Consider the following 14426-nt stretch of genomic DNA (forward strand, 5'->3'; position numbering starts at 1 on the left):
TAGCTACATAAAATAGAAATCTGTGCTCTGCATAATACATGAAATGCTTTGCAGCAGGCATATTAACCCTGAATGCTACTTTATGAGTTAAAACTGTGATTGGACATGTCACAGAACTCTCCCAGAACTACATTAACCACCAGAGTTATCTTACCATGCATTAACCACCAAAGTTATCCTAATGTTATTACAATCCACTCAAAATTGCTGGGGCAGGACCAAGAAAATCTCTTTAGCGGATATGTTGACCTAGTAAGATATTTGAAAAAGGAGCCCATTTGTGAACATATTTGCTGTCACATTTGTCCTTGTTGCCAATTTCTTTGCAGCAGATTTTTTATCAAAATAAATGTATACATTGACTCTCAGACTCTGTATTTTCTGGCTCTGCCCTCAGGACTCCACCCCCTTTCCCTTACCACACCTTGACCCCCAATTTATGGGTTCCTAGAGTAAATGTTTTCTAATCCCTGCACTGCTTTTGAGGCAAAGGCTTAGTAAGATGGGTTGTTTGATCTTGATAATGCATTGATGCATTGTAACGTACAGATTGTGCTGATGCACACTGAAATTCAGAAATTGCTATTTATTAAAATTGATGCTACTAGATTACATTTCATAATTACATGTTACAGATTTTAGCCGCTGTTTATAAATCACACTGTTTATATTACTTGATAGTGGTCCGTTACTAATTTTGATGAACATGCCTGCATTTTTGCCCCTCCCTCTGCCTTGATTGTATCTCCCCCCTCCTCCACCCCGTGTCTCCTACCATCCATTTTCATGGAAACACTTTATCTCGTAGCTCTGCATAGTATCACCTGCAAAGCCCTCCAACATCTATTTAGGCCTAGATCATGCTACAAAAACAAAAAAACTGTTGAATAAAAAGAATTTGAATGGCCTTCATTGAACGAAAAATGCAAGATTTTAGCATAGTATAATAATTTAAGTCGTGTTTACAAAAAACGTTTACCTTAAGTAAGAAGTTGCGTATGGCCTCATGTTGTATTCAGTACGAGCTATTGGATTGCTTTATATATGTCTTTTTAAAACATACCTATTTGTTTCATTTTTAGTTGCAAATGAAGCTGGTGAAAAAGGCGCCAATCCATTGGCACGGTTTGCACGTAAGTACATATTTCTAACGTTTTCAGCATATTTGTTTAGAAAGTGGTGCGTCTATGGGTCCTTTATTTATTTATGAATCGGTGCCTTGAGAAGAGTCGATCTCATATATTTGTTTTGCAGATACACTTCATTTGTAATGGAGACATAGCATCTGTGTTAACTTGATATCTGTATGTTCTGCTCTAAATTTGCTCTTTGTGCCTCTAAAGAGCACTTGGGTGAATTGACCTAATAGGTCGCTTCATAACTTGAAATCCACAGAACAAGGGTGCACAAAGGAAATCGGGCATAAATTACCCTACGATGCAGCTCTGTCTTAAGGATCTTTGACAACTTGCTTTACAGATTCACGGGAAGGACATTCCACATTCGTGTAATTGAATGAAACTAAACATTTTAAGGCACGATAGGGGAGAAGGAGGATAACTTGCCATTGGAACATTTCTTTTGAAAAAGTGGGCTGTTTGGACCTTCATTAATGAAAAACAACAGTATTTATCTAACAGTGATATGTAGATGAGTCAGGTGGCTGAGACTTTTATTGACAACCATCGCTTTCCTAGACCCACTAATCTAGGGACAAACATTTTGAGAAGGAGTTGATCCTTGTGCTCTGTTGCTGTAGAAAGAGTGTGGCGACACACACACGTGGAGAAATTGGTCTATAGAGGTATTCAGGCCAAGCAGTGGAGTTCAAACTCCTTTATGTCCTTAACCCAGAGCCAATGGTGATGTCCGGTGAGAAGAGTCAAGACTGTTCCATTTTAAAGCCATATTATTGAATTTCTGAAGCTGTAAGAAGTCTTTCAATGCAATGATCTCAAGTCCGTGTTTTTGTTTTGGACGAGGTAGCTGGGTAATTCTATTTAACAATTATACATATTAAAAACAATTCAACCCTCCTTTGACAGAATTGGTGAAAGTCCTTTGGTGGTTGAGGAAAGTGGGTGGGAAGCATGTAGAAGTTAGAGATCAATGTTACATGACATCCCAGAACAAGGACTTTAGACTTTAGTATTTCTGTTTGTTTCTTCATTCTTAATCCTCTTGAAATTGTGATCCACGCCCTGGTGGATAATGTCTGTCAGGGATCACTCATCCTTTGATAAACATGTGTGTATCAGCTTTGGAATGAACAACACTCTCATAATTGGCAGTGTTTATAATGTTGAAGGGTAGATATGCCAACAATAATATTTGAAAGTTAAAGAGTAGACTTGGGCAGAATCTGGTATAGCAATGTTATCTATTATGAATTAACCCCTTCCACGCTCATGACGAGCTGGGCTCGTCATGAGGTAGCCTCCTCGCACGCTCATGACGAGCCCAGCTCGTCATGAAACATGGGAATGAGAAAAACTCAGCACAGGAGGGGAAAATGCATAGCATCGATGTGGTTAATTTGAACAAGAAATACTTTGTCTGAACATTTAAAGTTGTTACTTACACTCCTGTGGAGGAAAAAACGCCCTTAAAGAAACCCTGGGGGAAGCCAAGTTTAAGATTAGAACTTTTTCAACTATGAAATGTGTTTTTTTACACATCAGGTTTCATCTTTGCATCAGTGGTGAACAGGTTGTTTTAGCCTTGAAACAGAAACATTAAGGCTGTGCATGGGAGCCACTAACATGATGGAAGATACCTCTTCTGTCTAGCTATGTTCATACTTATTACCAAACGCAGGGATCAAGCAAATCCTGACTTCTGGTAGAATTCGACGCATATGGCTCTACATTTGATCTTGCACTTGAGCATAATGGTGCATATCCTATTGATGTAGCTACACAGTGCTATCGACTCATAATGCAGTAAAACTTGATTCCGGTGAGTCTGTGTACTGTATGTTCAGCTTTAGTAAGAGTCATGTTGGACTTCATAATCACATGTTGAACAACTTTACGAAGTCATAAGTAAATCCTGCCTGCTGAATTCCATAGAACATTCCACATTGTATGTGAAGCAAAGATAAGCAGAAGAGCAAAAAAAGAGAGGCCCTCATTATGAGTGCAGAGAGATTGCCATTTGTCTGATAACACAGTTGCCACTGAATCAGGAATCCCAGCTCAAAATGAGGAATTAACTTCTGTAATTGAATGTGAGAGCTCTGAATACCACTGTAAATCCCCTTTTCTCATGGGTTGCTCAAGGTGAAAGAATACTACGGTTTTCCTTTCCTTCGGAATTATGACACTGATGGTATTGTATTTCAGTGTGCCATATTCCCAAACCAGTTATAATGAGGACCATAGAAGAAGACAAACACAAGACTGAATTTAGTTAAAATAAGGCAATGTAACCAGATAGAACACAGCGTAGAGGAATGGCGGGGATTAGGAATGGACTGTTTGTATTAATTAAGCATTATATCCTACTGCTGAGGGCAATATTAATTTTTAAAGGTCCCAAACACGAGTAAAAGGCTTAACCCACAGACAGGGCTTATAACTAGGGTGAGAGCCTTTAACAACCCATTATGCTCTTAAGCAGAAAGGCTATGAGGGTACTAGAACTTTCCACCCACTTGTAGTAGAATATTCTAAATAAATAGGTTGAAACAGAAGACGTACATTGGAATATTAGAGCAGAAGGTCTGTGCCTCCTGTAAGAAACTGGAGTGATAGTTGATGGCTGGGAAGATCCCATCTCAAATAATAATCACAATCGCCTTGTCAGCTCCCAACACCGCTACAGCAGTCCCAGCAGGGCACAAGATCGCTCAACAGGACTGCTTTCACAAAACAGGAGGAGGACTCGCTATCATTCACAAGGCAATCCATCAAATGCACAACATCCACAAAGCATGCCACCCCATTCATAGAACACCTGCACTTCATGCTGCAAATCTCTGAAAAGTTCACCTTGGACTGAACCCTCGCATGCTGACCACCCGGACCCCAAGCCACCTGGACCCTGAGCCATCTTTACTAGCCTCATTACCACTTTGTCACTTCACTCACCATCAACTCCGGAACCTACATTCTCCTTGATGACCTCAACTTTCACCTGGAAGACCGAAATGACCCCTGTTCCACAGCACTCCTCGAAAGCTTGACCAGCATCGGACTAATGCAGTTTTTGCAAAACCACCACACACTGCAGGATACACACTGGTCCCCATTTTCACCACAAGTGACAGCATCAAATACAACTACACCACAAAGGTCACATGGCCTGACTGCTCCATCATCCACTTGCAAAATCAACACACCTCAAGTCACCACTCTTACCTGGTTCAGAACTCCAAGCTGTAGCTGGAGCAAAATCACAGAAGGAGACTGCCTCATTCCCTTCAGCACTAATCAGCCCAGCTCCACCGACAACCTTGAAAAAGACATCAACTACTTCAACAACTGGATCAAGAACTGCGCGGACTCTTTCACACCCATCCAACCCAACAAGCATAGTAGATCAAACAAGCAGGCCAGCTGGTAGACAGAAGAACTCTGAGACATCAAACGGCACTATAAACAGCAAGAAAGGAAATGAAGAGCCAGCCACGACACCGCAGACAAAACTATCTACAAGGCTACACTCAGACGCTATCACCAGCAAATTCGAAAAAAACACTAGTGTACTGCATCAATGGAAGCTCCAAGAGCTGCAAGGAGATCTTCTCAATCGCCAAGGATTTCATCCCGCCCTCAGACACTGCCAACAACATTGCTTCCGGCCAACAACTCTGCAACAACCTATCTAAGTTATGTCGTAGCAAAAGCGCAAACATCTACAGCAACTGCGCACACCAACCCAACTCCAGAGAACTCATTTCTAACCTATCCACCACCAACCAGGATGGCCATCTGACTGAATGGACAATCCCCACCAGAAACGGCACAGCTGCAATCATGTCTACCACAAAGTCATCCTCAAGAAGCACACAGTAGACAAGAATCAACTGAGCAATTTCTGACCCATCTTCCTGCTCCCCTATCAAGCCAAAGTGATTGAGCAGGACATTAACAAGCAACTCACAACCCACCTCGAACCTCACCAGCTTCTAGACAACATACAATCAGTATTCAGAAAGAACCATAACAATGAAACAGAACTCATCATGGTCACCCACAACATTTGAAGCATCCTGGACCAAGGAGAAACAGCAGCCATCATTCTTCTCAAACTCTCTGTGGCCTTCGGCACTGTTTCCCAAAACAACCTCGTCAGAAGACTCCACAAGATTGGCATTCAAGGATCCACTCTCAAATGGATCTGTGTCTTCCTCACGGGAAGAACCCATACGTTCAGGTTGCCATCCTTCACATCATAGATCAAGAAACTGATATGTATTTTTCTCTTTTCAAAATATACACCTCTCACCAACATCATCTGATCATAAGACATAACCATCATCTCCTTCGCTGATGGCTTCCAACTCATCCCCTCCCTGACAGACATGACAAACACCACCAGAACTAACTTCACCAAATATACATGGCCATGGTAGCAGACTGTATGCGAACCAATTGCCTGAAGCTCAACTCCAACAAGATGAACTACTGGTCTTCGGTAACGAGACTTCCTCATGGGATTCCACCTGTTGGCCTTCAGAGCTAGGACCAACACCCACAACCACAGACCATGCAAGAAATCTAAGGATCATCCTAGATGGCAAGCTCAACATTACGGCTCAAGTCAATGCATTGTGCATCTCCTGCTCCCATATCCCACGCATTCTTCGAAAGATCTTCACATGTTTGCCACACCAGAAGGACCGTCACACAAGCACTCCTCACCAGCAGGCTGGACTAAGGCAACACTCTCTACAACAGAATCTCCAAACAACTCCTACACAGCCTCCAGACCATCCAGAACGCAGCCGCAAGACTCATACTCGACCTCCCAAGCCACATCTACATCACACCACACTTCAGGAAGCTTCACTGGTCCCCAATTCACAAGCGCAGCCAATTTAAACTTATTTTATTTATTTATTTATTTTCTGACACTTATAGAGCGCGAACAATTACCCTTGGGTGTCTCGGCGCTAGACTGCAGTTATGTCATTCCTTAGAGGTGAGGATGCGGTAGGTGTACTGTATTATTGGTTGAATAACCACGTCTTCAGATTTTTCCTAAACTGTAAGAGCGATGGACTGGCTTTGATGTGGTATGGTAGGGTGTTCCAGATTTTGGGGGCCGCAACTAGGAAGCGGCGGTCACCCCATGTCACTGTTCTGCTACGTGGGACCACTAATTGGTTAAGTGATGAAGATCGTAGCTTTCTGGCAGGACTGTAAGGTATTAGGTGGTCTTTTAGGAAGCGAGGCCCCTGATCCTGCATTACCTTGTAGACTATGCACATAGCTTTAAACTTTATCCTGTTTTGAATAGACAATCAATGATAGGACCTCAGAGTATCTGAGATGGGTGCGAATTTTGGTTTTTTGGACAGCAGGCGTGCGGCCGCATTTTGTACCGTCTGCAACTTTTTTGTGACTCCGGATTGTGCATTCAGAAAGAGTCCGTTGCAGTAATCTAGTGAACTTAAAACCAATGACGTGACCAGGGTCTTGGCGGCTGTGTCAGGCAGAAAAGGCAAGATTTTCCTGATTATTCTGAGTTTAAAATGGGCCGTGGACGCTACCTTATTGGCATGAGCCATAAAGTTAAGCTGGTTGTCGAAGGTAACTCCTAGATTTCTCACCTTGGGGGTTGGGCAGGGTGGGGTGCCAAATGCTGATGGCCACCAAATAGTGGGCCACGGTGGCGAGAGATTGCCAAAAATGACAACCTCCGTTTTCTCGGAGTTGAGCTTCAGGCAGTTTCCTGCCATCCACTCACCGATAGCTGTCATGCCTCTTTGGAACCTTTCTGCCACCTCCTGTCCGTCACCCTTAATGGCCAACACCAGCTGTGTGTCGTCTGCGTATGAGGTTAGGCTCATCCCATGTGCTTTGATGACACTAGCAAGGTCCGACACATAGATGTTAAAAAGTGTCGGACTAAGGGATGAGCCTTGAGGAACCCCACACGGCAACGACAATTTGGCAGATTGGAATGGTCCAAGAGTGACCGCCTGAGTTCTATTAGCCAGGAAGGAGGCAAGCAGGTTTCTCGCAGTGGAGTGGATTCCCATTTTTTCGACACGGTCGACCAAGGTCTTATGGTCAACCGTGTTGAATGCTGCCGAGAGGTCCAAGAGTACCAGCAAAGCTGTCCCTCCTTGGTCCCGGATGAGTCTAATATCATCCGCTGCTTTGATGAGAGCAGTTTCGGTTCCATGATATTTACGGAACCCAAACTGGGTATCATCAAGCAGATTGTTTCTCTCTATATATTCCGACAGCTGCTGGTTCATGGCTTTCTCTGTCAGTTTGGCCAAAAAAGGAAGACTTGCTATAGGCCGGTAATTTTTCAGGTCATTCCTGTCAAGATTTGGGTTTTTAAGCAAAGGCTTAATCAATGTGTTTTTTAAAGAGTCTGAATAGGTCCCAGAGCTCAATATTATGTTGCAAACGTGAGTGATAATGGGATTAATTGTATCTGAAACCATGGCTAACACCGAAGTGGGGCAGGGGTCCAATGCAGAGCCTGATTTAATGGACCTCAGTATGGTTTTAGTTTGATCGGTCGTTAAAGGTTTAAAACTCGTCATGGTATTACTCAGAACTATCTGCGAGAAAGGGGCAGCAGTAGTATTAGGTTCCAAGGTGAAAGCTTGATATGTATTGTTCACCTTTGTGAAGAAGAACTCAGACAGGGCATCACATAGTAATTGTGATGGGGGGGGGTTTAAGTCTGGTGTGTTACCCGATAGGGTTTTAGCTAAGTTATACAGCTGTTTGCTGGAATTTTTAGCATGTTCTATATGCAGAGAGAAGAAGTGCTTCTTTGCTGTCGTGATCATAGTTTTATAAGTGGCTAGCGCTTCTTTATATTTATTCTTACTTTCACTGTCGTAAGTTCGTCGCCAGTACCTTTCCCTGTTTCTCGTTAATTGTTTCTGTATTTTTAGCTCTTCTGTGTACCATTGAGCAGTCGGCGTACTTCTGTTTCTTGAGTGGGACTTAGTGGGTGCCAGTTGAGACGTGGCGTCACTCAGCCATTCATAAAATTGAGAAGTAGAAGTACAGGGATCATTAGATAGTTCAGGTTTGGTATTATTTAAAAGTATATTTAGGTTGTTGTAATTTATATCCTTCCACGCCTTGAAAGTGCCTGGCTTAGGATGGGAAGTATTCTTCCTAAACGGATCTTTAATGGTCAGCCTACTGAAAATGGCCGAGTGGTCGGTCCATGTCATGGGAAGGATTTCGGTCACCTGAAGGTCTTCCACGTTCGTGAACATGCCATCTAGCGTATGTCCTGCCTGATGGGTTGGGGCCGTGACCAACTGCTTAAGACCTATAATTTCTAAGTCTGATGTGAGGGTGATAGTATCTCTATCATTATTTTGTTCAAGATAAAAATTAAAATCGCCCATTACAGTAATGGACTCATCTGTGGCTATTGATTCTATTAAGATGCTTAAGTTTGTTAGGAAAGCTGCTCTAGCCCCAGGAGGTCGATAGAGGAGAACTCCCTTAAAACTAAAAGACGATGTGAATTTTATATTAAAATGTAGAGCTTCGCAAGACATGGCAGGGATAGGGGATGTGCGGACCTTAAATTGGTCTTTCACTATGATAGCCAGGCCACCACCTCTGTTTTTCTCTCTATCCTGCCTATAAACATTATAGCCAGGTGGGACTGCCGTGACCAAGTCGGGTGCAGACGCCCGCTGCGCCCGCCCGCTGCGCGGACGGATGGGTCTGCTGCTTTTATCCATTACAGAGCAAGGTGGGAGGAGGGTGGGAGGAGCGATCACCTGGGCAGGCAGCCTTGCCCTACCCAAGATGGCGGCCAAAGTGGCTGTACTCGATCTCAGCGCCTAAATACAGCAGCGCTGAGAGGGGAGATCCAAAAAGGTCTTGGGCGAAGCAATCTCGCTCCAAGAAGGTACTTAACAATTTAAAATCGGCCAGTTAAAATTTCTACAAGTTTTAAAAACACGGGTTATTTGTCTTTCAATAACTCACGTTTTACAGTAGTGTGCACAAGGAAGTGCAGAGCTCCCCCGGCTTCCGCCTCAAGGGTAGAAAAAAATGCAGTATCCAGAAGGGTGGAGGGAGGAGTCCTTAAATATCCTGGGAGGGCGGGAGGAGCGATCACCTGGGCAGGAAGCCTTGCCCTACCCAAGATGGCGGCCAAAGTGGCTGTACTCGATCTCAGCGCCTAAATACAGCAGCGCTGAGAGGGGAGATCCAAAAAGGTCTTGGGCGAAGCAATCTCGCTCCAAGAAGGTACTTAACAATTTAAAATCGGCCAGTTAAAATTTCTACAAGTTTTAAAAACACGGGTTATTTGTCTTTCAATAACTCACGTTTTACAGTAGTGTGCACAAGGAAGTGCAGAGCTCCCCCGGCTTCCGCCTCAAGGGTTGAAAAAAATGCAGTATCCAGAAGGGTGGAGGGAGGAGTCCTCAAATATCCTGGGAGGGCGGGAGGAGCGATCACCTGGGCAGGCAGCCTTGCCCTACCCAAGATGGCGGCCAAAGTGGCTGTACTCGATCTCAGCGCCTAAATACAGCAGCGCTGAGAGGGGAGATCCAAAAACTTCTCATGCACACTTACAAAGCCCTACACAACACAGGACCAAAATATCTGAAAAGCTGCATACACTTTCACCAACCCATCAGACACCTACTCTCTGCCTCACTCTCACTTGCACACACCTCCTCATCCGTAAAAAGCGCAAAACTGGAGGTAGCTAATTCTCCTACATTGCACGCAAGACATGTAACGGTCCCCCTCAACCCATCAGAGCCTCCTTCTCACTTACTGAGTTATGCAAGAAGCTGAAGACCTGGCTTCATATAAGCACCTTGGGACCACACACCGACACATCTTGCCCAAGTGCCTTGATATCCTCTTGTGATTAGTGTGCTATACAAATCAACATAACATAACAAAACTGCACACAACAGCTGAAAAGGCAGGCCTGGAGACATGTTTTACAATGCTAATTTAGCAGGTGGTACAATGCGTGCTACAGCCCACTTTCTTGCAGCATTTAATTTAAAAGTCCTGGGTACACATAGTACCAGAAATATCTGTAGCATCTAAGAAGGTCTATACTTTTACAACAAATCCTATGTTTCTTTTAGAAAAACTGGACTGCAAAATGGAATATGTGCAGCCATGACCATCCCCACAAATTATATATTTTAAAAAAAATGCAATTCTTATGTTACGTTATCCTTGTGATATCGCCCATTGTAAGAAGGTAAAATTGTATAAATTTGTTGCAGACATCGTAGACTATAATCAACCACAAAAGTATCTATTTTTATATCTGGAACACAGCACAAGAATAGAATTACTCATGATAAGACTGGGTATGTTACCATTAATTTTAATGGACATTGCTCTAGTTCTAAAAAGGAGGTTGGCTTATGTGACCTTTGAAAGGGAGGGGCGCAAGATTTAAGACATGCACTTTATATTTGTCCTGCAACCATTACAATGTTTCTTAAACCATTTCAAATTTAGCATAACAAGAGTTGATGAACTGATTCATTTAGTAATGTTTCTCATAATTGAGTATATATGCTGTAATCTTTTTAGATTTTTTAAAATTCAATAAGTTATTTTAATCTTTAAATATGATGGTATGTGGAATTGTATTAATGCCTTGCAGTTTTCTTATTGTTTTAGATTGTTGATCTCAGTCGAGGTCTAAGTCAATACACATTATTATGTAGCACCATACCCTAGGGACTTATACGTAAATTAAAATGCCTATTAGGTACTTACTAATTTTAAAATGTTTAGAGAGGAGAAAGCAAAAACGGTGCCACTAGTTAGCAGGTGTAAAGTGCGCAGGGTCCTATGGCTAACAAAAAGGGGTCAGTAAAGGAAGGCAACACTATGGGGTGACAACTGATTGAAATCAGGCCATAAGTCTGACATGGATGTTTTAACTATTAGACCTCTGACGATAAATCAGTAAAGCTCAATTGATATGATTTACTTTTAGGGTTCCTCTAAGTCGTTAAGGTCCTTTCACACAAAATATACATAAGAACATATTCTGCTTGAGGTGCATAATGGTGAGCTGAGTTGGGAACTTAGCAGCAGTCCATGAAGGGTGATGGGTAATGTTGTTTACTCACTGCGGAGGTGGGCGTCACCAGTAGGGATCCTCAAGAATTAGCACCGTAACGTATTTCTTAATGCATCAACAAACAACACTGCAGAAGGACTAAAAGAATAGGTATGTTGCTCTGCAGTTGATTTACCCATCTTCAACAGGGTATATACTTCAGAGGGTATACGCCCATTGAAAAGGAATTTAAAATATAATCATAATCTTATGAGCACAGTAGCTACTAAGAGGAGCCATATTATGAATATGGCCCACTTTCCCTATTTGTGCTATGGTGCAAACCGGGAAGTGCACCGTATTACAAAGAATTTGCTGCCCCCATGGCAGTGGCAAACTCACTCTGCCCTGGGGGTAGTGCATTCAAGAGAAATACGGATTCGCTGTTTAAAAGCTGCTCTGTGTTTCACAGTGCAGGCGGCAACCTGCCTATACTTTCAAGAAAGGAGAAGGATCCCCTGGCAGGCGGGTGCAGTGAGTGACTGCACCCGCCTGCATTGGGATGTCTGGTGGGTGCATAGGACCCTTTTCTCCTCTCCGGAAGGCTGCTTTTAAGAAGCACACTGAAAGTGTGCCACCTTTCTGTGGTGCACTTTCCTAAAGGCAAGTTTGCCTAAGCGCCTGTGTCCATAATGCGGCATGGGCGCAGAGGCAAAGTGATTCCCTTATTTCCATAGGGCCACGCCCCCATGCAAATGAGGGAATGCCCTCTTGTTATAGTGCTGGTGCAACATGTGCGCACGCGCTATCAGTATTACAGAAAAAGACACACAAGCATTTGTGGCTCATCTGTAATACTATTGTGCACCATGAGAGCATAAAGCAGGCACCCACGCCTGTTGCGCCCATGAGCACAATGTATAATAGGGCCCCTGGAAGCAAATTGTTAGTCCTGATATCCTTGGCGTGGAATTCCCCTTGACTTTTTGCCTTCACTCCCCTTTTTTGATTGAATTCATTTGTGTTGGCTTTAGGTCTCTGTGCATGTTAACCTGATAACCATTGGTAAAGTTCTTATGCTCTCTCTCCCTTAAACATGATAAAATTGGTATGCAATAATTGGCATATTCAATGTACTTGTAAGTTCCCAGTATATGGTAGTGCATGTACCCAGGGCCTTTACATTAAATGCTACAAGTGGGCTGCATCATCCAATGTGCTATGCAATAAAGTAGCCTGGAGTGCAGTTTTAAACTGCCATTTCAACCTGGCAAAGTAACCCTTTTTCCAGTCCCAGATCTTCCTTTTTAGCACTTACAAGTCACCCCTGCGGTAGGTCATAAAGGCTCTTAGAGCGGGGTGCATGGTATTTCAAGTGTACGGCATGTGTACCTTAGTTTTCCATGTACTGATAGTGAAAAATTCATAAAGTTATTTTTCCCTGTAGCAAGGCTAACTCATCCATTGACTAACACTGGGTAACCTTATTGCACTTAATAGGTGATAACATAACTTTGAGAACAGATAGAGAACTACTTCTTCCATTCATTTGAATTGGAATTTGAAATCCTCTTTAATGGCAGAGTCAGATTTAAATTACAATTCTGAAGAAGTGACATTTTTCTTCCTAAATCAAATGTGCCTTTCTGCCAGTGTCCAGAATCACATGAAAGTGACTGGCTTTCATGGTGTGTGTTATGTATTCCTTATGGATATGGGGATAAAAATGGCTTGGGTGTAGATTGAGAAAGTCTTCCCGATGGGATGGCTAAGGAGGAGCTGTGCCCTGCCCTGATTATACTTCAAAGGATCCTGCATGCAGCACACACAAAGGAATTTGACACTAGGCCTGCCCCTGTCTTTTCACCTAGACTATTTGGAGCCAAACCCAGGGGACGGGGGAGCAGTTTGGCAGTAGGCTAGGGATAGCCCTCCATACAAAGGCTGACACTATGTATAAATGTGGCACCTTCAGAACCTCTCATCAGAACACTCCTGGACCTGTGGGATTCAGAAGAAGAACTGTCCTGCTGTCTGGAGAAAGAAAGGTGGACCTAATTGCCTTGAATGCAGGATCCCTAGAAGTGACTCCACAGGACAGTTTGCTGACCTCCTGTTTGAGCCACAGAGACACAAGAAATTTCCACAGGTCTTTCCTGCAACTGACCAGCACCAACTGGACCTGAATGAACCTTGTTGCTGGCATCTGCTAGAGTGAGACCTAATCCCCAACAGGTACCCTCCAGATCCTGGACCATTTGCTGGCAATAGAGTGTACTCCTCCTGCCTCTCAACTATGTTAAAGGTGAAAATTCTGAAGTTTGGCACTCTTCGCAACCTTGAGCCAGTTCCTCAGGTCAGCAATGGTCACTGTGTCTCCCACTAATGCGAAGTTCCCATTGTGATGTGCTCTTTATGCCACACGGTGATGACCGGCGTCTCCTGACAGTGCAAAGCTCCAGCAGCGTCTGCTCCTTGCATCAACAACAATCTCTTTGCAGCTCCAGCTAACACGAAGCTCCAGTGGTGGCTCCTTGCGTGGACTTAGAGAAGGTTAATTTTTCACCTGATGACTCTGGTCCATGTATCCGATATGCAGTCCATCGCGGTCAGCCTGAACTTGGGACCTTGACCTTGTACAGTTCGACCAGATACCTGCAAAAGGCATTTTGTGCTTTTTGGCCTTATTTTTACTTGAAACGTTAAAAATTGATAACTCCAGTATTACTGGTTGGGTTTTTCTCCTTTTTTTTGCCATTTTATTTATTATATTTTACTCTATTTTTCTAAATTTAGATTTTTATTGTGTAACATTTTCACTTTAATATTGTTTGAGTGCTGTATAAATACTTTACACATTGCCTATAAGTTAAGCCTGACTGCTTTTTTCCCAAGCTACCAGCGGATTAATCGCAGGTTTAATTCAGTGATTTTTGTTGTTCACCCTAGCAAGAATTGTGTATATTATTTGAGCAAGGTTCCCATCCCTCTTTTTTTTCAGGATTTTATATATTGCGAACTCGACCCTGAGGTATTAGAGCACTTTACATGAGCACCTGTTGCATTACAGATGGACACACTCATTTCTGTAACGCACCGGGAGATTAAGTGATTTGCCCAGAATCACAGGATGTTGAGCGTCCCTGACGAGTCTCGAACTCGGCTCCCTGGCTTTAAGGTCGACCACCCTAGCCGTTAGGCCATATTCT

At 43.2% G+C, this 14426-nt stretch overlaps 1 protein-coding gene across 4 annotated transcripts in view; it reads left to right on the plus strand.

Annotated features, from left to right (window-relative positions):
- The window catches only part of PDE1C (phosphodiesterase 1C), a 1852914-nt gene that overhangs the window by 311753 nt on the left and 1526735 nt on the right, over window positions 1-14426 (plus strand). For all 4 annotated transcript variants that reach the window (XM_078688253.1, XM_078688254.1, XM_078688255.1 and 1 more), the window contains exon 2: window positions 1083-1133. In XM_078688253.1, the coding sequence (XP_078544379.1) occupies window positions 1083-1133 (51 nt within the window). The remainder of the gene's footprint in view (window positions 1-1082; window positions 1134-14426) is intronic.

The sequence above is a fragment of the Lissotriton helveticus genome, chromosome 4_1 (genome assembly GCF_964261635.1).
Source record: "Lissotriton helveticus chromosome 4_1, aLisHel1.1, whole genome shotgun sequence".
NCBI lineage: Eukaryota > Metazoa > Chordata > Amphibia > Caudata > Salamandridae > Lissotriton > Lissotriton helveticus.